The sequence below is a fragment of the Electrona antarctica genome (genome assembly GCF_951216825.1).
Source record: "Electrona antarctica genome assembly, chromosome: 9".
Classification (NCBI taxonomy): Eukaryota; Metazoa; Chordata; class Actinopteri; order Myctophiformes; family Myctophidae; genus Electrona; species Electrona antarctica.
Window position 1 is genome coordinate 25,218,909 of NC_136790.1, and position 26,077 is coordinate 25,244,985.

At 40.6% G+C, this 26,077-nt stretch overlaps 2 protein-coding genes across 2 annotated transcripts; one reads left to right on the top strand and one right to left on the bottom strand.

The window, feature by feature from the left end:
- Positions 1-709: 709 nt before the first annotated feature.
- aldh1l1 (aldehyde dehydrogenase 1 family, member L1) lies at positions 710-24,774 on the bottom strand. Its single transcript, XM_079509322.1, has 23 exons — positions 24,658-24,774; positions 24,005-24,156; positions 22,831-23,065; positions 21,484-21,649; positions 20,731-20,832; positions 18,033-18,122; positions 17,619-17,756; positions 11,689-11,814; positions 11,422-11,513; positions 10,747-10,894; positions 10,210-10,329; positions 9,355-9,482; positions 8,594-8,744; positions 7,920-7,990; positions 7,680-7,785; positions 7,259-7,346; positions 6,816-6,909; positions 6,437-6,536; positions 6,252-6,350; positions 4,297-4,462; positions 3,254-3,356; positions 2,418-2,617; positions 710-2,097 (listed from the first exon to the last, which is right to left on the bottom strand). Exons 2-23 carry the CDS (start codon positions 24,129-24,131, stop codon positions 2,042-2,044), a joined length of 2,706 nt encoding a protein of 901 aa, XP_079365448.1. The 5' UTR covers positions 24,132-24,156; positions 24,658-24,774; the 3' UTR covers positions 710-2,041.
- LOC306928998 (uncharacterized protein) lies at positions 12,348-17,011 on the top strand. The gene is made up of 2 exons (XM_079509323.1): positions 12,348-13,042; positions 14,296-17,011. The coding sequence occupies exons 1-2, from the start codon at positions 12,844-12,846 to the stop codon at positions 15,066-15,068; spliced, it is 972 nt and encodes a 323-aa protein (XP_079365449.1). The 5' UTR covers positions 12,348-12,843; the 3' UTR covers positions 15,069-17,011.
- Positions 24,775-26,077: the final 1,303 nt, after the last annotated feature.

Here is a 26,077-nt window from a genome sequence, read left to right on the forward strand (position 1 = left end):
CAGATGGGACAATTTACACCTCGAGGGGAATGGGTGTCCACTCTGTCCATACAATTTATGACCAAAGCGTATTGAAATCTCAACAGCCAATAATTACATTTTAAAAGCACTAGAATAGATCTAGCGTATATGTTTGCTTGTTGAATATGCCTAATACAGTACAGTCACAGATAATCAGCTTTTAGTGGTTGGAACTATTGCACACAAGGTGGGAAATGTTCCCTTATGGTTGGTCACTTTCAGCTGTAATCCATCTCTTTGATTGCAAGAAGCATAACTGCACTTCTCTCTCCATCTGCTGTAATTCACCAATTTGCGGTCACCTTTGTTGTTTTTTGCCTTGAAACGTACTGTATGACCTATGGTGGCAACCTATAGGCACCAAGCCAAACAGACCTGCAAATCATTCTGCTCCTCATGGAAAGCTAGATGTATTATCCTATTAGCCATTCAGGTTAAGTTCTCATACTACACCTGAACAAATTATTTCCACCACTATGAATAATACAGTACACCAAAAAAGGAAGAAAAAAAGAGAGAAAGAAAATAGGCAGAAATTATGGGAGTCCAAGGCACAGCTGTTTCATGGTAACCCAAGATCATATTAAAACACTTCATGCATACTTGTATACAGCAGTGAATGTTTACCAAAGCAGAATTAATTATATATCAAGTTTTTGCTTTGCAAGTACTTTATCTTGTGAACAGTCAGAAATGTTGCATATTCTGTTTCCAAATATTGGATAAAATCAATTTGTACAAACAAAGAGGAAAGGTGGTTGTATTTTCCATGAATTAATTTGTGAGTGAGTAAAAACAATCTGTTGGAAATGTTATATTTAATACAATGCTGACCTACTGTAGCAAAACTAGAAAATGTATACAATTTATTTAAATTCTTCTTGTGAGTCAGTTATATTGATTACAAAACAGTCTTAGCAGTGAGTCAGTCATGTTCTCTATTTGCATATAGTTAAGGACACAGCACATATACTAATAATTACAATGTAGCTTAAAAAAGAGACCATTATTAATAGGACTGCATATTCATCATGTGTGGATTCATGTGGTCAACAGATTAATAAACATTTAAAAGCAAACATTACTATCAGTAGTCACAGTTGAAGGAAGGGGAACATATTGACATGGCTTATGGTTGGGGTACAAAAATGCAAAAATTGTGCTGTCGAGTGGAAACATCATATGTCCAAAAACGGTTACTTTTCAGAATTCAAATGTAGCAACAATGTAGCAGCTCATGTCGTGACAGGTTTTCAGCTTGTAGATTGTCCATTTTTGCTACTTTTGTGTGACACTTCTGCCTGACAGAAACAGAAAATTGATTGACAAGCCAAGGTCATACGTTCCAGTTCTTTTTAAAGGTACTTTGCTGTCAGAACAGCCTCTGCAGGAAGTTCTTTGTCTTATCACCATCCATATAGTATGTGCATAATAACTCTTGTTTACTTGTGCATATAACATCTCTGGATCTTTTTTTCATGATGCTTGCTACCGCCTTATGCATAAGGTCACTGTCGGGCAGAAACCTTGTATCTCCATAGTTCATCTTCTGTTTTTTTTCATAACTCCCTGTTGTATGCCAAGATATATATGTCAGTGTCACGCAAACGTAGTGAGACCTATAATGATATGCCCAAAATAGTGTGGCCAGGTTGAAAGTAGTTATGTCTCTCTGTGAATGTTATAACTATATATCCAATGAAAAGTATAAATAAGAGCTTGTGACTAAATAATAGCAATGGATCCATTGGAATATTTTTCCATTTCATGGAAAGGTTTTGGACATACAAGGTTTCCACCCAACAACAAAAATGTATAGTTCAGTGACAGTTAGCATGTTACAATAGAAGCCTTTCTAACAGAAGCCAAGCTCAGCTGAGGTTTACATTATGTGAATAATGTTAGTCAAATGTATTTGTTGCCACTCATTTTGATGAATAAATACAAATTTGCATGATTTGCGTCTGGGACATATTGTCGCAAGTATTAATTAGACTTTAGTCTTCTTCAGGTCTTGTAATTAGTACTCAATGGTCACAGCCTTGGTCTTCAGGTATTCGTTGAGTGCGTCTTGTCCTATTGGAGTAAGTGAAGGGCAAGGCATGAACACACCATGGATTCATTACACTCCTTACAAGTGATACTACCAGAAGGTCAACAAGCACCGGGCGTGTTACCAAATCAAACAGTAAGAAGATCTAGCTTTCTACACTCACTGGGTAAAATAGGGAATTACTGTATTTAATATCAAACATGAGAAGAAAAAAAAGTTTTCATCAAAAGCAAAGTGCAATTAAAGTACATTAAAACACAAAATACTTCTCTCTACAAACCTTTTTTCAGCGTACCAGTTACGTATATACATAGGGCAGGCTACTGTTAATGGCATAGCTTACCCAGGTCTTTGCCAAAGCCAGACTGCTTGAAGCCTCCGAAAGGCGATGCCACGTCGGTCTTGTTGTAAGTGTTGACGAACACTGTGCCAGCGTTGAGCTTCTCACTGACATACAGGGCTTTGCTGATGTCCCGTGTAAACACACCTGACGCCAGACCGTACTCTGTGGCATTGGCCCTCCTCAACACATCATCCACGTCACTGTGGGAATGAAGGAAACGAGGAAGGAGGACATAGTTAGCAAATACACTGAGCATGGGCCAATAGTTGAGGATTTTGTGCAGTGGTGCTCAGAAGCTATCAACAAATACATACGGTATTACAAAAAAAGACATTATGGCATTTTCACTACAGTGTCCAAACAAAACCCCACATTGAGTGATATTATGGTTTTATCTTGATTGCAAGTCCAAAATACTTTATTTATTTATTGGGTTTTTTCTTCATATATATAAATACACGCACAGAACAACAGAACAGAATCTGATTATTTTAAAGGAAGCTCAGCCTTTTTCCCAATAGCTGGACAAACTCTTTCACATCTAGAGCCATTGGCTTACTGTAGTCTGCACAGTTGGCTAATTGTATTGTTTTCAATGCAAATACATATTGTATTGTATGCTTAGTATTATTTCTGGCTACAAATCTAACTTCCACCCTGTGACAATAAATGCACTGAACTGAAATGAAGGGTTAGAAATGACATGTGAGATGATGTGACTATAGTGAGTTAAATCATAAGATAAATAGATAAATAAGATAAATCATAAATCATGTGAACTATATAGTATGGATGGATACTACTTTGGGCTTCCTGAAACCAGTCTTTCCACTCACCCATTGAACTTAGAGACTATCATGACAGGGCCAAAAGACTCCTCTATAGCGATGTACATGTGGTCCTGCACATCAGTAAAGAGCGTGGGCTCAAAGAAGAAACCTGGAGGCACAGTCGCAAAATAGATGTTAAAGCATAGACAAGCACACAAAACATGCAGACACAGACACACAACTAAACTACTCTAAATACGAAGGAATGGCTCCAACGGCGTGCAATGTTTTTCTAGTGGAATGCACTACAGTTCAATTCCTGGGTTTTTCATATGCGTTAAAAACACAACTTGTTTATTCATTTTTATGTCATTTATTCTGGAAAATGATTACAACATATGTATACCAAGTATATCAATAAAGAGTAACAGGCTTAAACCAGGCCTCCATGACACGTCTACAGTTGGTCCAAAATGCTGCGGTGCGTCTCCTAACTGGAACATATAGTCACACAGGCGTGACTATATTACGCCTGTTCTGGCCTCTCTTCACTGGCTCCCAGTTCGTTTTAGAGTTGATTTTAAGATTTTATTGTTTGTCTTCAAATCACTGAACGGGCTGGCACCTTAGGATCTCTGTGATCTTATAAAGGTTTATACTCCCTCAAGGCCATTGGAGACGGTCTGCAGGCATTTTGAATCTCAAGATCACAAAAAAGGCACGTTTAAAGACCAGAGGTGGCCGAGCCTTTTCTGTCGTTACCCCCCAAATTGTGGAATGAGCTCCCCTCCCATGTCAAACTGGCCCTCACCATCGAGACTTTTAAATCTCGCCTTAAGACCCATCTTTACACCCTGGCTTTTAATTCCGTAATAGAGAGTTTCTGTGTCTTTTGTTTGGCTTTGTTGTTATTTGTTCTTTTACTGTGTGATTTTGCTGGTATTTCTGGTATGTTTTAGCTTTACAGTGTATTTAGCTTTTAACTTTCTGTACAGCACTTTGTAAATCCTGAGTTGTGAAATGTCACTGTGCTATATAAATAAAGTGGCTTGGATAGGATTAGTGGCAATAGCAGTAGTAGTAATATTCAGTGATGGAATGTGCCTCACCTGGTCGGTCCACCTGTTTGCCTCCTAGTATCAGGGTTGCCCCCTCCTTCACCCCTGTCTGACAATACTCCACCAGCTTGTCCAGATGAGCTTTGTGGTTCTGAGGGCCATGGTCTGTGGAGCGGTCAAGGGGATCACCAATCCTCATTTTCTTAATCTCCTCAATCTGAAAATTGTCCAAATGAGGATATGGCAGGAAACAGACATTTGAGTTTTTACAACCTCTACACAGTTTCTTTGCCAACTGTTCAAACACAACAGACGGTCAAAATGCTGAAAATTATTAATTGAAAAACTGTGCTGTAATAATAGTTATGCCGGATAAATGTAGAGAAGCAATTTCACATATGCAAATGTATGTACAGTAAAATAGACTACCGTAACTTACTAAATGGAGACATTATTATGATGACTTTTTTATGTAGGCAAGGCCATTTTATTAGCACATTTCAAGGCAATTCAATGTGATATACATATACACAGAACATCAAGCAAAGGAAACACAATTATAAAATGACATTAGGATACATAAAACAATAACAATAACAAACTAGAAAAAGTGCCCTTCTGGGCACAGGTCTCCACCAGGGCAGGTCAGGTTGTGGCCTCCTGGTGGCGCTATAATAGGCCAATGTGAAAAGGGTGGAATTTCTTCATACGCCTTTGATGGCAATTGGATGATTTGAGGCATTTTGTTCCAAAAATGTGTTTTGCAAAAATCAACCTGTTGGTGGCGCTATAACAGGCCAATGTGAAAAGGGTATTCCTCAGCCTAGTAAGAAAATGTGTGAAAGATTTCACGTAAATTGCATGCTGCGTTCATGATTTGAGGCTTTTGTTCAAAACGGGGCAATCTTGCAAACTGTGAAAGCCAATTATAGCCAATTAGGATGGAATATGAAATATTGGACAGATCCGACTTGAGCACATGACCATAGAGATACTGTGTAACGATGTGTGAGATTTTTGGACAGAATCTGGAGGAGTAATATCCAAAAATGTGTTTTCCAAAAGTCGGCCTCCTGGTGGCGCTATAAAAGGCAGATGCGGAAAATGCAGGTCAAAGGTTTGTCCTTAGCCTCTAGGGAGTGTGCATGCAACGTTTCACGCAGATCGGTGCAGTTTTAGGTAAAAAATGTGAAAAGCTGCCTCATGGTGGCGCTATAACAGGCCGTTCTGGAAAATGTGGGGCAGAGGTTCATCGTTGGCATCCAGGGAGTGTGTGTGCAAAGTTTGGCATCGACCGGGTTAACGGTGCCGGAGATTAGCTGGTAACAGACGGACGGACACACACACACACACACGGACACACGGACGGAGTGCAAAACATACTCTCTCCCCATGCCTTCGGCCTGGTGGAGACAATAATTACAGTGCAGAAGAGAAAGAAAAAGGAAAAATAAAAATAACCTTTTTTCCTTCTTGTTAATATATAACAATGTAATAAAGGATAGGCATTAATTCCGACCGAAGATCACAGATAACTATGAAATCTTGCGTTTTTGACACATAACCCACAATTCCAGTCACTCTCATGAAGTCGCAATTCCCGCCACACACCCCAGGCAAGCCCCCAGGTCATTGTGACATCACATCAGCCCCCTGGTCACCCCAGCCAAGCCCGGCTCTACCTGGACCCTAAATGGAGTGGCCCGAGGCCACCGCCTGACACACATTTTAAGCCCGAAAACGTGAATTAAAAAAAAAAGGGGGGGGGGAAAGGGAAAAGCGTCTTACTGGTAAGCTTATGCCTATACCTTTTCGATCATTTTAAAAGAAAAATATATATGATTCTTGTAATGTTGTAACGGTATAAGATCGAAATAAGCCATTCATTCATTCATTCATTCATGCATAACTCAATCAAACGCAGCGGAAAACCGAAAGGTCTTTAGTTGTGATTTAACTAAAGAATATACACTTTTCTGAGATAAACCTAGTACAGAGAAACATACCACTCTCTGCAAAAACTGGTCATGAATGCTGTCCTCCACGAACAGTCTGCCGGCCGCAATGCAGTTCTCTCCCTTGTTGAAGAACACTGAGCTCATACCCTGCAAGGCACACAACACTCAACTCAAACTCAATACAAATATATAGCATTCAGCATGAACTAACCTTACTAGCTAAATTTACTAACCATGCGAACAGCCTTGTCCATATCACAGTCACTGAAGATGATGAGGGGTGATTTCCCCCCCAGTTCCAAAGATACTTTCTTCACGTTACTGACTGCACAGCTTTGGAGGGACACACGCACGTCGCGCACACACACACACACACACACACACACACACACACACACACACACACACACACACACACACACACACACACACACACACACACACACACACACACACACACACACACACACACACACACACACACACACACACACACACACACACACACACACACACACACACACACACACACACACACACAATGCTTAGAATGGGAGTGTGAAATGCTTAGAATGAGAGTGTAATGTTCATTTGTATTCAGAAGTCTCTCACCTCTTCATGATATGTTTTCCAACCTCGGTGGAGCCAGTGAAGCCCAGCTTGCGTACGTCAGGGTGGTCAGACAGCCGCTGACCCACAAGAGAGCCTGGTGGACAGAGAAAGAGAAATCGCAGCTTAATGACAAATCAAAACAAACCTATACCTAAACCTTAAACTAAATACTGCGATGAGAAGGATTCGATCCCAAGGCACTGGGATTGAAAGGCTAATGTGTAATGGCGACACCACAGTGCTATCTGGTTTAGCAGGGGTTTTGGAGGGCCATTCGGAGCCCATAACCCTGTGCCTGTATGCCCGTTCATAATGGGATGATTGTTACGTGCAGCGTTGTCATGGGGCAGGCTCTTTGGAAAACTTGGCAGTTTAGAGCAGGTTGAATGTTTGGCCCTTAGAAGCTGAGTATGTACGTATATTCTTTGTGCATGTGCTCCTACCTGCTCCAGGAAGAATATTAATGACTCCTTTCGGGAACCCTGCCCTCGCCGCTAATTCAGCAAACTTCACAGCAGTCAGTGGCGTCACCTGCAGGTACATGGATACAAATCAATTCATAGCAACGTTAACAAAGTCTTAACATGAACCTTTTCATTTCAAATGGTATGAAGAGAATGTGATTCACCACTCCTTTTTACCAATGAAATTCCAAAGAATTCCCATTCCTTTTTTTCCCTTTGTGCCAAATTCTATGACAGTATTTCTGCCTTCAATAAGGAACCAAAACTATTTTACCATGATGATTTTGTGTGTTTTCATTTAGAAATGTCCCTGATGTTTCAAAAATGTTAAGATAATTGCAGATCCTTTTTCAGGCCTAGAAAATGCAATTTTAAATTCCAGTTAGTTTGAGGTGCTGACCTGAGCAGGTTTAAGGACTACTGTATTTCCAGCTGCCAGACAGGCTGCAGCTTTCCACGCCAGCATCATCAGGGGGTAGTTCCAGGGAATCACAATGGCACACACCCTGGCAGGGGGAAGAATTCACTCATTCAGAAACTGGCAAAAACACATCTGTTACACGCTTAACATCTGTACACTTTGGGGTTGTAATGTATTATTTTTGGATAAATCCATTGCTTCCAACTGCCCTGCTCTCACCCAATAGGTTCCTTCTTGGTGAAGGTGAGGTTACGATTGGGTCTGGCCTGGTTGATGGGGATGGTGCAGCCCTGTCAAGGAGGACAGATAATCGTAAGTGTCCGTCACTCCTATTCATATCAATTCAGTAGTAATTCTCAAAAAGTGAATTATTATTATTATTTTTGTCTCAGAAATAGTGGAAAGGGCAGATCTACAAGCACACAAACATGTTGATGTAACACTTTGTGAGCTTGTAGAACGGCTATTTACGCTGTTGTGTTGTCATTTGACAAAGTATAGGGCTTATAGGCGGTCAACATGTGATTCTGAAGAAATGAAGAAGGTCTGAGGAAGGGCTGCGGCCCGAAACGTTACCATTCAGTAAAGATATTTTGGGAGCATTAATTGGTGTGCAGACTTTTTCATTTCTTCACTTTGACTTTATTTTGATCCAGCACCCAGCCTATAGGTAGAGATGTGATCCAGCACCCAGCCTATAGGTATTGATGTGATCCAGCACCCAGCCTATAGGTATTGATGTGATCCAGCACCCAGCCTATAGGTAGAGATGTGATCCAGCACCCAGCCTATAGGTATTGATGTGATCCAGCACCCAGCCTATAGGTATTGATGTGCGTGTCCTTTTTGACTGTTTATTCAGCCTCCCCTACTAACTAACATGTGATTCTGACCTGGATCTTGTCGCACCATCCGGCAAAGTAGCGGAAGGTTTGGATGGACATTCCAACATGAGTTTTCAGAGCCAGTGTGTAGACGGCTCCAGAGTCGATGGATTCAATGGTGGCCAACTCCTCCTGGTGCTGCTCCATCAGGTCAGCCAGCCTTTGAGCGGAGATGTCACGATGGTCAGGGTGGCAATCATAATTTACTACAAATAGATTTCCTATATACAAAAACCTTTTCTCTTTGAAATCAACTGTGCACTTCTCACGGTATAGTTTCTGACTGGTTACTTGAATGGTTATGTATACTTTTGTTTCGTTTCACAAGTTACTGTATTGGTTTTGATTTTGTAAATATTACTAGTATTCCTTTTTGTACTTGATTACCGGTATTTTTTTACTGGTATTAGTGTTAATCTATTTTAGAAAAGCATCCTGTGGACAGGTGTTGAAAACCAACACTCGTGCTAATACACTGTAAGCAATCCATCGTTTGTTCAATGTGTTTGTGATGTCCATGTTAAATAAATAAACATAAGAATGTTAAATCTTCCATTGAAACATTAGACCCTGGACTGGTGTTGGATGGGACACCTACTGGTTAACAAGTACAAATCCAAAAATACATTTTTGGATTTGCAAATTGGGAAGCTATTAGCATATTAAGCCAAATGTTTGGTCTGATGAATGTGCTTTGGCAAGTATAGAGACAGAAATATGAGGGCCAATGCAACAGTTTCAAATGTCTGGTGAAATGTCTAAGGACTGACTTGTAGATGAGTCTGCCTCTGTCTCTGGGGTTCATCCTGCCCCATTCTCCCTCCTCAAAGGCTTCCTTAGCAGCTGCCACAGCCTTGTCCACATCACTGACCTGGGCCAGAGACACGTCACAAATAACCTAGAGACAAAAGACAGAAAAGAAAACTGCCTCAGCAAATTGAAAGGGGAACAGCTTGATCACCACTAAAGAAACATTATCCCACTGAAAATCCTTCATATAGGCCAGTGGTACGGGGTCAGGGTTGCTTGAGGGGGTTCCAAATTGACCCTGGCACGTCTGTAACTGAGAGTTCTGGGGATCCTTGAGTTGAAATTAAGTTTGACAACCACTGTATAGGTATAGGGAATCTGAGGTGTGCATTGTTATACCACAGCACCCCCTGGTGGGACAATTACAGACTACTAAGACATACTTGTTGCTTATTCTGTAGTAACCATTCACTCTGTGTATTGAATACACAGCCTGGCTGATATCTGACATTTGTTAAGTAAGTTGATGACTGAATTCTTAAATATTTTTCTCCCTTGAGATATTCCTGTAGCCCCTGGTCTAGGACATGCATCACCACGTCATACTGAATATTCTCCTCTCCGTGGCCTCTTTTACACAGGGGTTGAACCGGTTATTGAACCAGTTCAGAGTGTTTCCACTCTGATAATTAATTGGTTCAGAACCCTAAAAGTTGGTTCGGAACTGGAACCAAAAATGGCCGCTGGTTCTATGAAAGCTCAAAGCACCAATAGGTTCCAAGAATCTAGAACAGAACCAGTTCTAGAACCAAAGTTATTTTGGTGGAAAAGGGGCCCTTGTGTATTGATGTGTGCTTAAATCTCTGTCTTCCTACCGTGCCGTCTGTGGGGTTGATGCTCTTATAGGTTTTTCCTCCCTCTGCGTCAACAAACTCTCCATTGATGAAGAGCTGGTGGGGCATCTTGATGGTCATGTTGTTGACATTCTTCTCCACCTGGGGAAATATTTACCCCGCAGATAAAATAGTTAGGCTACAGACAAACAAATTAATCTGTACTGTGATTTAAAGGATACAATCACAACTTAAAGGTGTGTGTTTCCAGTGGAAAAGAAAACAATCAATAGTTGAGTGACATGATATTATCACTATAAATGCATGGAATCTCTGTGCATCTGTCCCCCGCATATATTGAGAACCGTCTGACCGATCGACTTCAAACCTGGCATGTAATTGTTGAGGACTATGGCTATATGAACTGTATTCGACAAACTGTTTTACAGTATTTGTTAACTTGTACCTTTCTGTTATATAATATAGGTTTTAGATTGTCCAATAGATTAGCTTTATGTTGCATTGAAATGCACTGGCTCTATATTTTAATGTATATGACAATAGATGTTTCAAACTGACATAGTCTACGACCAGCTCCTCCTCGTCATCCTCTCCACGGAGCTTTCTGACACACTTCTGGATGAAGTCCTGGAAGGTAGTGTTCATGTAGACATCCTCGTTTTGTAGCTGGCAGCTGCTGGCCCGCAGCTTCACCTCCTCCACAAGTCTACAGACGGAAAGAAAGAAAGAAAGAAAGAAATAAATAAAGAAAGAAAGAAAGAAAGAAAGAAAGAAAGAAAGTTTTGTACACTTGTACCCATTAAAAGCATGAGACTCATCCAGATTGACGTACAGTATAACACCAAAGATACACAAGTACAGGTGTACGGATCAGAGCTGTAGAGCCAAAACAATATTGCCTATGATTATAAAAAGGGCGAAATGCTTGCACAAGAACAAGAATAAGAACTGTAAGAAGAGAGCAAAAAGAAAAAAAGAGGGGGGACACAAATGTGTTCCAAGGGAATGCGAGGGAACGTAAGAGTATTATATTGTGATGAAGAAAGTTTGGAAAGTGGAATGAATGGAGGAAGGTGGGAATATATGGCAGGGAGAGACATTCAGCGAAATAAAAGAGAAGCGAGTAGAGAATGTATTGTAGGATATGATACAAAAAAAACCCAGATAACCTTAGGATATTAATGTTCATCTTAGTTTAAGAAAAAGAGAGAGGGATGTTGGCATCTTTTTTACCTGACTACATCCATGGAGGCCGCACCAGACTTAAAGAAATCTGTGGAGTCCTCGATCTGAGCAACATTAGTCAGAATGCTCTGCCAAACGGTCTGTAAGAACACACCACATGAAGTGAGCTGGAGATAGTTGCTTTAATTCTGCACAGAATGGCTACTATTTTCGGGGGGGAAAAGGTATCATTTAATAAAGGTTTTCCATTTAATTCTGTGCCATGCCAGACTGTTTTAAGGCGGTGGCCTAGTCTAGAAGGGACAGAATACCTACCCTCATCTGTCCAGCAAATGCCTTCTCCTCCTCTGTGAGCTCCACAGCAGCACTTCCCCCAGAGCGGAAGTACTGTGATGCTGCGATCATCTTCCCATCCTCAAACTGCAGGTTCTTCACTAAGAGCTGCACATTGGCAGCACCCAAACAGAGAGGGAGACAGAACACAGAGATAGAGAGATAAAACATTAGTGCATGCACTGTGTTTACTAGTAGTCTCGCCTTGAGAATTTTTTAATATAGGGAAAGTCAAACACAGCAACTGATTACTATAGTGTAATTAAAAGTAGCCTATTCATATAACTAAGCAAATACAATGCCCATGCCTAATACAATTCAGATCTCAATTGATTAGATCAGGAATGTTCAGTTTCCTGCCCATCACTTTAGTAAGTGGTGGACATGTGACAGCATATTAATATACAAATGATATATCTAATTGACAATTAGAGTATATCAACAATTACTAATTGTTGATGTTCATTGTGAATAGGTGTATAGTGTGTTGTATATTCATACACAATGAATTCACTCTGTATTGATGGAAGTACACATCTTCACTAATTCTTCAATTAGTTCTTGACTCTCTCTTATAGTCTACCTATACCTCCTGTGTCATTGTCACTGCTGTTGTAGCCCTGGAATAGCTTTGATATTACGTTTCAACATACATTTCATGATTTTCCAAGACATTTCATATGGAATACATGAAATGTGTAATATCATAGCCATTCTACTGGGCTACTGCTGTTGCTTCTATGATTTTCAATAAAGGTATAATCTTATCTCTTGTATGAAATGAAATACAAGTAAATTAATGTTATCATGTAAAACCATAAATAAAGATGAAATGAAATAAAATACAGTGGTGAGGAAAAATTATGAAGGCCAACAGGCTATACAATTAAGGAAAGGTTTTGGGAGAGACAATTTGACAAGGAATACGATTTTGGAAATGTATGTGGAAATCCCTCCCAACTGCAGTCTGCTGTTACAACCCCTGCACGCTAGGTGGCAATATTTCGTCTCTTTACATGCAGCTGTTTCTTGTAGAAAATGTGTTGTATTTGCATACACACGTTATAAGTAAAATCATCAGTGACTTCAGTATTCAACTCCTGTGTTGCCTTTTTGAAGGCATCTTTTCCGTGCAGAATGGCTACTGATACACTACAGTCATTTAACGTGTTTCTTACACAACGACTGACTACAGCTGCCATTGAGATATTTGGGTTTGTAGAGAAAACAATAATTGACTATCATGAAGAAGTGCAGCGGACAAAGGTGGAAAATCAAAGATTGCACAAACTGCTGGATCTCGTCTACCAACCGGAGATAAGACTCCAGAGAGCAGGTTTGTTCATCAACCTCATACATCCTAGAATACAGTTCTCGGTCTCCGTTTTGGCAGTTACATGTTACACTAATATAATTGACCTGTCGAATTCTGTTTCCTTTTTATTTGGCAAAGGCAAAGTTACCTTCGGGCGTCGGATCACACATCGGTTTTCCCATATCGGTAATCTAAAATGGTGAAAACATTCCAATCTGGTTCTCGACTGTTTAGAAATGATGGTAAATAAATAATGGTAAACTTTACTCGCTTGTTGAGCGCACGAGAATCCATCTATCGGCCGCGAATTGGTCGAAAATGGCAATACAGCGACCTCTGCCGTTACGGACTTCGATGGGTCACTAATTAAAGTGTATCAGCAACGCTACTGTCAACAATCAAGGCCTGCTAAAACATGATGGGACCTTTTGGGGGCAAAATGACGTCTTTATGACAAATACATATTTTTCAGTATAACATGATGCATGTCCAGTGTGTCCTCCAGTGCATGTCCATGAACATGTCCAGTCCATGTCCAGACTATAGGCTACTAGACAATCGGAAGGGAAAATATTCAACAATTTCTAGACTATGCCTATAGTTGCCTACTTTGTTAGCCACATTTTTAATAATGCAATACATTTCATAGGGGCTACAGTCAAACACAGCTGAAGTTAATAACTTAAATATTGTGGGTATATTTTATTTCATTTGGGTGTTCTCTTCTGCACCTGCATGGACAGCCCATGACTCCTGTACAGTTAACACCTGTCAAGATGGCTGCTGTGAAAAGGTTCTGTTCTGTTCTGGAGCTGTTAGAAATGGGAACAAGTATTTTCCTAGTAGAACACATCCTCACAAATGTCAGATATCAGTTGGCTCATAACTTTTGTGTGTTTTAATTCTTAAATAATTCTAACAGGCCTACTGTTAATTAAACATAGGCCTACTGTGCTTCTATTGGAATGCAACACTTAGTTTTCACACTGTAGGCTACTGTATGTAGCTTAAGTTTAGGATTTAAATTCATATGATGCATTATTTGTTTCCATGCTGTTGCAATTTGATATCCTCGTCCTCTTGACGATTATGTAAACTAAAGGTTTGTGTGGACAACTGGACATTATTGTCATGCATATCAACCCAACTCTGAGTCACAGCAACAATTTTACAATCTCCACCAACCTAGCTCGATGACCTTGCAGGCATATGCAAAGGCCCATGATGATACTGTACAGGCCAGTGGTAACAACTTTTTATTTGTACCCTTACAGGCTGCCAGAAACTATCTGTACCCACATCAACAGAGGTAATGTCCCCCAAGAAGCAGCATGGTGAGCAGGACAGCAACCCCGGTGTGGGACAGAAAGACCCAGTCCAGATTAAGAAAGAAGATGAGAAGGAAGAGCTCTGGGCCAGGGGAAATGAGGGGCAACCATCGGTAGAGGATAGCGATGGGGGGGACCCTTTAACAAAAGAACTTATCAGAACAGTGCAGCAACTGGAGAGCAGCACACAGGCTCAAGACAAATGTGAGCCAAACCCCTCCTCTGCGGACCCCAACGCTTCTGAAGCGAAGGCGTTGAACATTAACTTTTACCGCTGCCATATATGCAATCACATTTTCACTCAACGAGATTTGCTTCAGGGCCATCTCATCAAGCATCAAAGCGAGGGGAACTTTGACTGTCTCATATGTGGTAAACAAATGAGGTGCCAGCGCATGCTACGCACTCACATGAAAGTGCACACAGGAGAAAGGCCCTTTCAGTGCAAATCTTGCGGGAAAGCATTTAAAAAGAAGGGCCACCTGACAGACCATGAAAGAACTCACACAGGAGAGAAGCCTTTTAAGTGCCATGTCTGCCAGAGGTCATTTAATCGAGGTACAACTATGAGGAACCACATGTTTACAAAACATATTGGGAAGAGTCCCTATAAATGTTTGGATTGTGACGAGTCATTTACTGAAAGGCTGTTGATGAGCAAGCACATGCAAATGGTTCATGGCATTGGTCTTTCGGTTAAAACTGCCAGCCCTCCATAGTAAATCTAGAAATAAGTTAAATAGCAATGGGTTCCCTTGACATATTTCCTTGTCTACAACACCCCATATTACCTTGTTGTGATATTGCATATACAAGTACATCATGTATTTAAATCTCTCCTGTATGACCACCTGGGTAGCAGACAGATTTTTGCAGCTCCGCGTGTTTTCCCCCAATTATTAATTACTGTGACTTGGAGTCAGATATTATCCTCTAAAAAGGAAGTTTCCATTTGTTCAGGCCAGCAATCATTTTGGGCCCCGTCACCGACAATGAATGTTGTCTGTATGTATGCAGCTCGTGGAAAAGTGGAGATGTTTTACTAAACACATGTTTTCGTCCAGAACTTTCAAATGGATATGAAACTAGATGACAAGTCGCAGGAATTAATAATTGGATGAGTATACTGTACACGTGCGATAACTTTAAACAAGTGTACCAAAGTAGCAAAGATCAGTCTGCTACCTAGGTGGGCATAGGAGTGATTTATGGCTGTGTATTTGGAATACATGAAATGTAGTACTAGTAATGTAATTTCACAGCCAGGGCTAGACCCGGCCGGACCCATAATGTCAGGTTAAAATAAGCCCAAGGGTATTAAACATTTTGTTCCATGACATTTTCCCGTTAATATCTGAACCATTCATTTTTAATCTGGTATGTGCTTTCTTTAAAAACATTCTGATGGTACTCTGGGGATCAAATCGGGAACCTTTTGGCCACCAGCATGCTCCTCTAAGACCACTGTCTTTAATAATCTGAAAATTTAGACTACCTCTGTCCCTTATATAATTGCCTAAGGTACAAATGTAAAACACTATCTGCAAGCCAATGGAAATCTGCCACAGGAACCCATGGTGTAAGTAACTTCCACGTTGGCTTAAGAATCAGTTCAATCCTATAAATTATGTTGGCAATGATATTAGGTCAAAGAACTCCTGAAATGTGCTGTAAGTGATATTTTTTGATATATTTGTGATATTCTTCAATTGCTATCTTTTCTGATAGTAATCATTGCTATAGTGTTTGTTCAGTAACAGCCTACCATGTGTCTCCCTGTCTCTAGCACTCTTTAGTAAACATAAAATGAACTAATACGTTATTGGATACAAGATAAGCAAGTGAAATTGGAAGTTATAAAAATGAATAAATAAATGAGCAGACAGAATTGGAAATAGAACACTACACATTTTAAGCTAATACATTGTTTCTCTCTCCTGATTGGAAGAAATGTGTGTCCCTCCACTGCCTGAAGATTTATTTTCTGTTTACTAAAGAACTGGAGAGCTGGAGAGACCCGAACACCATTATATTTTGATTACTGTCAGAATATAATAGTTTAACAAAATACTTTTTGTTTTAACCAAAATATCACTTTAACAGCACTTTTAAGAATGATATTTCATATTGAGGATTTGTTTGCATGAATACTGAGGACAATCGTGTACAAGAAGAGATGCAGTAGTAACATTGGAACTCTTTGAAAGCACTTTGATTGGACAGAGCAGTGGAGAGACTACACATGTTGGGTAATGGACAAGTAGGTGCAATAAAATATCTTTGGTTCAAGTGCAGATTTTTTAATCGGACGGGCGACACTGCAAGTATCTTAATATGTAATATGTATGGAGGATAAAAATATAAAAAATGGTCACAAAAAGTCAATGAAAAACGTGTTACTGTGCTAGTTTAATAATCTGAAAATTGGCTTTTGCAAAATCAAAAGAACGTGCTTTACTTTTCAATGGAAGATTTCATTTGACTGCATGCTTGCTCTAGTCTAGTACAACAGAGTCAATCACTGTGTAAAGACTCTTCCCTGCCACATTAGTTTGTACATTTCAAATGTTTGAGACAATTGCTATAGGCCTATGCCAATTCCCCATTGTAAATCTGCTGCATTCACTTTTGGTGCATTATTAAAATGATGCTTAACCCTTCATGCATGAATGTGATTCTACTCTGTTCCATTCAATGTTCCTTTATTTAATTAATCGTCCTCTCTTCAATGTCAACTTGTTTTCTAACTGTCCAAGCTACTGACTGACTGGACAGAACACACACACACACACACACACACACTAGAAAGGGATTTCTTTTCACCGGAGGAAAAATATTCTCTATGAGGCAATTCTCTGGGCAATATCGGTAGAAGGCGCAGTGGAGTAACTAAGTAATGCAACGCATTAGAGCTATGGACCAGAGCTAGGGGAAGGCATGCAAAGGCCGGCAGGCTCGGGACTCAAGCCCGAGCCCGCCGGCACGCCGTCAGGCTGGTTTACCGGCCTAGGTGCCTGGACCGCTCAGCCGCGGCCCAGGCCCATAGCTTAGTTTTTATTTAGTTTTATTATCTTCTTGAGTGAAAAAAGGTATAGTCGACACATTTTCCGTCATAGTTTTAGTCAACGAAATCAACACTGGTCTGAGGCGAGGTAACGTAACAGTACAATAAAGCAACGCAGAGGTGGTTAGTACGTGTGGAAATTAACTTTTTTCTTTGGGAAGACATAAAGCCAAGTGGTGTGTATGTTGCCTACTATTTAACTTACAGTCTTGCAATCATTGCCAAAGAGAACCAGGCCCGCCTTGGTGACACTGCCAGGAAAACTGGCTCCTGGGATCTCCAGGGGTTGTCCGTTTGCTGCGGTGCCATTGTCAATTAGAGTTGAGCCATAGAACGTCACTTTCTATGGGAGAAGAGACACACCACAGTGTATTTGAAGTGAGAATTCCACCTTAAATGGAATTTACATAATACTACTGTTGTGTGGACTCAAACAAAAATAACAGCAAACAGAGGCAAGACTTCCATTCCTTTCATTGCATCAAACACTAGAGAGACTTAAATACTTTGTGTGCACTTTACTGTGAACTACTACAGTAGTTCACAATATGTAATACCTTATTTATGCCAATAAAACTGACATTTAACATTTGTAAATGTGGATAAAATAAACATGTACCTGTCCGTCAACATCTGCCCAGGCACCAGGCACTTTGTCATTGCCTCTGATCCAGTTGTGGATGGCCTCAGCAGTCTGGTTCCAGTCGATCTGTCAATAGTCAAAGGCATAAGAATCTCATCAATTTCTCCAGCTGTAAAGACGTACACAATGTATTGATAAAATGTAGACCCTCTTGTCAGATAAAATAGTGACTAGTTCACAATGGCAATAAAGCCTTTTAAAGCAGATGGGGCACAGGATTGGACAGTAGACATGCATAGGCGGATCTAGAGGGTAACGGGTATGGTCGCCCCTTTTCCATCTCGCCCCACTACTCTACCTAGCTGTAAATAACAAACATAATTCATGTTGGTGATTATATAAAAGGTATTATCATATTAATTTATCATTGTTAAATTCACTCTGTATATCCACGGGCATAATAGCATGATGATGCCATTACAAAACATGGGCTACATGGAAGAAATGTGTTTAATAAAACGAAATTAACTGCTAGAAGGTCCTAAATTAACTTAATTAAGCAGTCACCGTCTCTGTCATGTTATTCTTTCTTAATTTTAAGAGTATAGAGATCGACTACTACTACTATACAATCAAATAAATCTGTATAAAAGATAATTTCAGATTTCAGAGAGGGAGGGAAATACTAAATTAACTGTTAACTACATTAAAACATTTCGCGGGGGCGAGTTGGTAAAGGGGCGAGTCGTTTGGTATTCATCTCGAGATAATGGGCCCCTGGGCCACCAACATGCAAAGGGTACGGTCCCCCCCTTGTTTTTGGAGACCTCCCTCTGGAAGCCTTATGGATAAACTGAGGGTTTAAACACTTGCAGTAACATGTATCATATGATGGTTTAGGACAGGGGTTTTCAACAGGTCGTCCGTGGAGGTATTGCATGTGGTCCCTGACCATGCATTTAGTAATGTAGGATTTGTAGATTTCTTTTTACATTTTCTTTCTACTAGTTGAGAAACAGTGAACTGAATGACCTGGTGACATTGATGACCGTCCTTGCAGTCCTTTACTGACAAGTGGGAGGTCAAGAAATTCAACAGAAAAAGGGAGTTAAAATCTCAAGAGGGGGAAGTTCACCGGAATGTCTGGATGAGTCATTATTATTAGGAAATTATTATTCAATGGACCATTGGTTGAGAGTTGAGACACAGTGGGAAGTTGTATACACGGGGTGCATAGCAAGTGTTAAAAAAGCACTAATCTTAGCCCATATCCCCACCCAACATGACAGTGGTCCCCAGGTTGATTCTAAGTCGGGGTGGCGGTCCCTCATTCACAATCAGTTGAAAACCACTGGTTTAGGACATTTGGGGTTATTTTATTGACATGATAAGCCCATTACTGGCAAAAAGTTCAAAGGTAATAACTGTTATTAACTTTGCACTTTTTGGGGGCCCCCAAGCTTGAGCGACAGCAACACGGTCACGCTCAGAGGCCCCTGGGCCTGGGCCCAACAGGCTCGTTGGATAATCCTCCCCTGTAGACATGCCACCATCATTAATGTAGTTCGGACATCATAGCTTTTGATTTGAATCTCTGCACCACGGAAGAGGGAGACAATGCACATAAAATGTACTGAACTTTCAGTAAAGGTATGTTTGAAAGAAAGTTAAAAGCAGATGTTCAAAAGTAAGCACAGAGCCACTGGTTATGCTAATTCACACCAATATCACCAATAAATTGTCTCGCGTGGGAGGACTGTTGCCTCTTTTAAATGCTTACGTCATACAGTCTGGAGCTACGGAAGCTCTCATGAGTAAAATAAAGTAAAGTAGAGCCTCCTCTCCACTTCCGTTTCGTCTTTACAGTCACGCAAATGTATCCTAATAAAAATCGAAACCATCTAATGTTGGATGGTGACAAACAACCCATGACAATAAACACAATTTTTTGGGCCGAACAAATAATTAGAAGAAAAAAAGGGCAGGGTACAACACTTTTTTTGTTGTTTTTCTTCTTTCTAATTATTTGTTCGCCCCAAAAATGGTGTTTATTGTCATGATTTGTCACCATCCGAGTTGCCTTTGTCCGAGCCTTAGTTTAAATAAATACTTTCTGAAACGTCCATGGGAAAAATGAATGGGAAATTGTCTTCTCGTGCCGCTCGTCGTCATGAAAGGGGGTGGGACTGCGACGATAGCATTCGGAGATTGTGGAATAGTCGTCTGGCTACACGAGACTACCAATAAAGCAATGTTGAACATAGGTACAGTTGAATCTTGGGTTGTATACTCTTTCTACCTGAGCATGATATATGTCCAAATGTAATCGATCATCTTTATATGACAACCAAAAGTACTGTAGCAATTCTATTCATTGTCATTGCATGACAAAACAGGTCTCATAATCACACATTTATTACATTAATGAACACAAAGTGGATTCTTCTGACAATATGAAAAACTTGTCCTGGCTGGTACATAGTGTGAAGTGATTGAAATGGCTGTATGTTGTAATGGCCTGGGAGAGGGAAATGAATACTACCTTCTCGGATAATTGCTAATTGGTGGGGCGAAGCTATAGAAAGGGTTCATTCTTCCACTTTGTGTGCACGATTGAGTCTTATACAGTTTAAAGTCCTTCATAGGATCCACTACTCCAAAGCCCGACTAGCAGAGATATATCCTGACGTGAACAATAGATGTGACCGATGTAACCACGCCTACAGTACGTTACCTTAGAATTGTCCTTTTTCTGTATGCACTCATATGTTGCTCCCTCCGTGGGCTGGATGATCCTTGGGGCTTTCCCTTCCGCTATAAGACGCACAGCATCCACCTGGAAACAACCCAAAAGAAAACCACATTATTGTTTCAAGGAAAGAATTCCCCTCTAACGTTCAGCGTGAATGTAAACACGGTATTAATTCATTGACTGGAACTGCACACTCATTGACTGGAAATCTAAATTGTATTTTGTGGAAACCAGGCATTATTATCAGTAACAATATGTGGTTTGAATTCGTCACTTGAAAACGTTCAGTTACTACAGCTGGTGTGTCGGATGGTGTGTCGTCACACACACCCTATTCATAGTTTCATCATGCGGTGTTAACTGTTAACACAATCTTTATGGACTTTGTTATTACAGTGTTTGTTATGTTGGGAAATTAAGATAGAGGTTACTAACAGGCAGACTATGAATATCGTTCCAGAACAGACGTAGTACAGATGCTAAAGATCAATAACCTGTTCCACCTACATGTACTTTATTTTACAGGCATTAATCTTGATTTAGAATATATATGTTGCTGTTATTCCTTTTTTCCCCTTTTTTCTCCCCTCCTATGCACAGCTTTGTGTGTAGGTGTGTTTGATCATGTGTCTGTGTTTGTAGCATGTGTTTGTAGCACGGAATGTGATGATTTAATTGGCTGATGTATTTTTTACATGGAATTAGAACGATTGCATCTTCCATCAGCCGACTTACAGTGCCTTTGATTCCCTCTGGGAAGAGGAACCTCTTGTAGATGGTGTTGACAGTGTCATCAGGCTCGACGGCGCACTCCCTCTGCAACAGGATTGGTCCAGTGTCCAGCCCATCATCAGCCCAGAACACTGTGAACCCGCCTTTTTTGTCACCATGGATCAGGGTCCTATGTGCGGGCAGATGGTGAACTGAACTGAACTGAACTGAACTGAACTGAACTGAACTGATAAGACATACTGTAGTGTAGCTGGATTTATGCATTTAATGCACACGTGGTTCCCAAAGTGGGGTCCGGGGACCCCTAGGGGTCCTTGAGAGAGTTCCGGGGCTCCCCAGCTAAATGATAATTAGGAACCAGAATGGACCCTTATGGGTCTGTAACTCAGAGAGTGTACAAATGGAACCAAACCCTAACAGGTCTGTTTGGTTAATAATAATAATAATAATAATATCTGGGACTTATATAGCGCTTTTCATGACACTCAAAGACGTTTTACATGTGTTGGGGCCAGGGGGGGGGGGACAAGAAAAAGGACAACTTTATTAGAAAAAACTATTAAAAGAGTAAAACCAATAAAACCGTGCATATAACAACATTTGTACACTCTCAGAGTTAAATTAACAGGTCAAACTGGGGGTCCTTGAAATGAAAATGGTTGAAAATCACTGCTAGAGCCGTACAAATCTTCTCTTATGGAGGTCCTTGGCATATATTTTCTAATGGGGGTCTACGGGCTAATTGGTGTCAATTTGGGGGTCTTTGACATGAAAAAGTTTGAAAACCACTGATTTCATGAATATGCAAATTTGGCCTGTTAATATGATACAGCCAGGCCAACAAAAAGATTTCCCTTGAAAATAGTATAAAAAGGGCAACTGAGTCTAGCATCAACATTGGTAATGCAAACTCTCTCCAAAAAAAATATCATTATCTGTAACTGTATTTCAGTATGTGGTCTAGTCTGCACCTGTATCATCGCTAAATCAAACACATGTAATCACTCAGTTGAAAGACCCACATGAGTTGGGGTGGCTCAGGAGTAGAGTGGCCGGTAGAGCAGCCGGATGGGAACCATGAGGTTCCCAGTTTGATCCCGGGCTCCCCCAGAGTTAGTGTCGAAGTGTGCTTGAGCAAGACTCTGAACCCCTAATTGCTCCCCATGTGCAGGTTGGTGCTTTGCATGGTTTCCTCCGCCATCGGTGTATGAATGGGTGAATGTAATGCACAATCTATGTAAAGTGCTTTTGTATATATGCACCATTTACCATTTATTACACTATTGTGTGAAACTTTCTCATGTGCTGAACCATCACAGGTGCAGCCGTAACTGCCAGTAAGTAACTCACCAGTTTATGGCGGAAGCCCCCCGGTGGAGGGGTAGCAGCGAGGGGTGGTAAATGATAGAGCCATGCTTCGGGTGGTCGATGACCTCCATGGGGATGAACTGGGAACAGAAGGGCAGGACATTGAGCTCTGCGCCTGTTGCCTTGTACTGCGCAACCACCTCTGGGATAGCCTGACCCTTTAGTCGCCATCGAGGGAATTTGAAGACAGCAATACCATCCTTTTCTGCTTCTGTGGCTGTGTGAAGAGGGAAAGGACATATCAGTATAAATCAGACTATATGTCAGGTAAAGGAGTATGGCAATCTACGGCTTATGGCTGCTTTACAGAGGTTCCACAACGTCCCTTGACAGCAACTATCTGTGGATCCACACCAAGGTGGAAATGGCAGCAATCCAATAAGGGATGCAAGACAGAGGCTCAGTTATGCATTGTTTTGTCTGTTCTCAACAAACGGTGACTGTATTGTTCCCATGCAGTGTAAGCATCCAGGAGAAGCGCACCTGCTTATTTTCACATGTCTGTTTTCAGCCTTCTACTGTAATGCATTTTGTTTAGGTCACAAGCTGCATCACCATGATACTACATGGTACATTCCAAGTCACATCCACCTATTATATTACCAGTTTAAATGTTAGAAGTATCTTTTGCAAGGATTGCTTTAGATAGCATAGCAACCACGCCACAGCAAAGCCAAAGACACCTTTATAAAGGTCTGTGTTGTCATAGGAATCGGGATCATGATAAGGAGACCGAAGGAATGAATGCAGGTGATAAAATAAAATTACTGCAGCTTGAACACCGTCAAACATCCACAGATTCCACAACCAAGTTGACCATGATAATACTTTTCATTTTTATGTGCAGTCAGAAACAACAACAAAACAAAAGTCCCAGCTGATGTCAGGATTAGAATAGTTCAGTGTTCAGACTGTATAATGCTTATGCAAGTCAAATAATTGACTCTAACATAACTGTGATAATGATAGCCTACTTTACTATTTTGCTGGTACAGTCAACACCTAGCTATTTGAGAAGTAGGATAGGCTATTTCTAAATGAAGTCTAAAGGACTAAGGACTTGAACTTCACAATGTTGCCATCATGCCATATGTATTTGTAATTTTTTCACAGCTGATAGTAGCACGTGCTGATGTCATCATGACTGGTCTCTCACCCAGTGGGTCTGCTTTGCCATCCTTGTCAGGTATGGTGAAGACACCCACGATTTCGTGGCCGTCTCTCCTCAGCTCCTTGTACACCTCCTGGCCAAAGAGGCTCTGACCAATCACTGCGATCTTCATCCTCCTCAGGTGTTCTCACAAGGTTCTATAGAGGAGCACAACGCACACCACGGCATATAACCTCAAGGAAAGTATACTGTGTATATGACTGTAATACTTGGCGGGGACGCGCTGTCCTCACAGCCCACTCGCCGCAGCCAATCACATAATGAATGATCTGACAGTTCAAGTCAGGTTGACCAATCGGATCCACGAATCGTTTACTGACAGTTGACAGCTCATGGACAACAGAGTTCTAACAGACTATACTGTGCACAAAATAACTAAAGGCTTAGATTACCGAAGCTCTAATTATGGATGCGTTAGCAATTCTATCACGTCTATGGTGGTTACGGTAGGTAGGTATACATTATGTGCAGGCACTGTTATAATTTGTACCAATAAAGTCTGCTAAGCAAGTGTGACAGTTTAAAACTTGTCAAACTATCAAGCGCATGTTGCAATCAATGTCATCAAGGTCGATATCGCACAGCTTAACACAAAATCAAATCGCAAAGATAGCCTATTAATGAAAAAACGACTTTACCCCTGGCTGCTAATGCTCCCACGCCTCCCTGCTTTGGTGCAAAAAGAGCGACCGGTATGATTCCGTTTCTCTTTATTTCGACCCCCGAAAGAGCTGCGCGCATGAACCCTAATTATGTAACACAGAAATCCAGTGATTTGATAGGGCAGTCCGGAAGGCTCAAGGGGAGGGACACAGATAGCTCTACAACCTGCAAATCAAAAATTAAATAATTGAAATGCAAGCAACAGATATAACTAGTTTGGCTGTGCGTGGTTTAAAATAGGTGGGGCGTGGGGTCAAATATTATATGTTTTTCTTTTTCGAGTGAGTCACCTGACCGGGCCTAGGCTGTGCTATCCTTATTTGACCTCAGAAATTCCGTGAGTTTCCTCAATAACAGACCATTACCATTTACAGTAACAGGCCATTATATTAACATCGTAAACCTAAGTTGTAAATTAAAGGTGGATACTATCAAAGACGAGAGCGTCTTCACTTCCTATAGGAAAGCACAACAAGGTTTTTTTTGCTTATTTTTTCTAACAATAATGGTCATTGTTGCTATTGTGTAACAGGCTTTTTGCCCAGTTAAAAGGTTTTATGAGTTGTATGAGTTATGTAAGTGATAGCTACTGTATAAAGTCATGTGCTGTCAAGCTCACAAGTATTAAAGTGGAGAAAGTGCACAAATAGGCATTAGGCCAGCTTTATTAAAGAGCATGCAATCTAGTGTGATCTTCAGATGTTGTGTAGGCCATATCAAAGAGGAGCAATACACAAATCAGTTGTTTTCAGATGCAGCTGCCTGTATACTGCAGTATAAATTAGGCTTTAACTTTGAATGTTCTACAGAAATGTGTCATAACCTTTGAATATAGGCTACTTAACACCATGTTTTTAAACATATTTCAGCTCAAAAATGATCTTGCTATAAAATCCCTTGCTAAATTCTCTCTCAACACAACTCAGTCCACTACAAAGGCCACAGCCATAAAACCTAAAAACACAACACTTACAATCTATTTTTAAGACATAATTTGATGAAAAGGGTCTTCTTCTTATTATTTTTTTTAGCCTTGCACGGTGCAGGGGAAGGACAGGAGGTCGCTGACTCACTGGCCCAGAATGATGTGGGAGTGTCAGTCAGGGGGAGTGACCCGAGTGAGCCAAGGTTATTATAGTTTAGATTTGTTTTATTTCATTTTTGATGGTCAAGATTCAATGAATCCCCTGAGCAAGCAGGCATGCAGGCTCTATTAGCATTTGCACAGGAAACCGTGTTATTGCCTCAAATAACTAAGGATTCTTGTCCCCCGTAAGCTTTGTTTTTTATTAACTAAAATGTTTTTCCTATTCTAGCTTTTGTTATTTTGTTAGATTTAATAGCTATAATAACCTTGGAGTGAGCAGGATTGGTTGGAATGTAACAGCAGAGAGT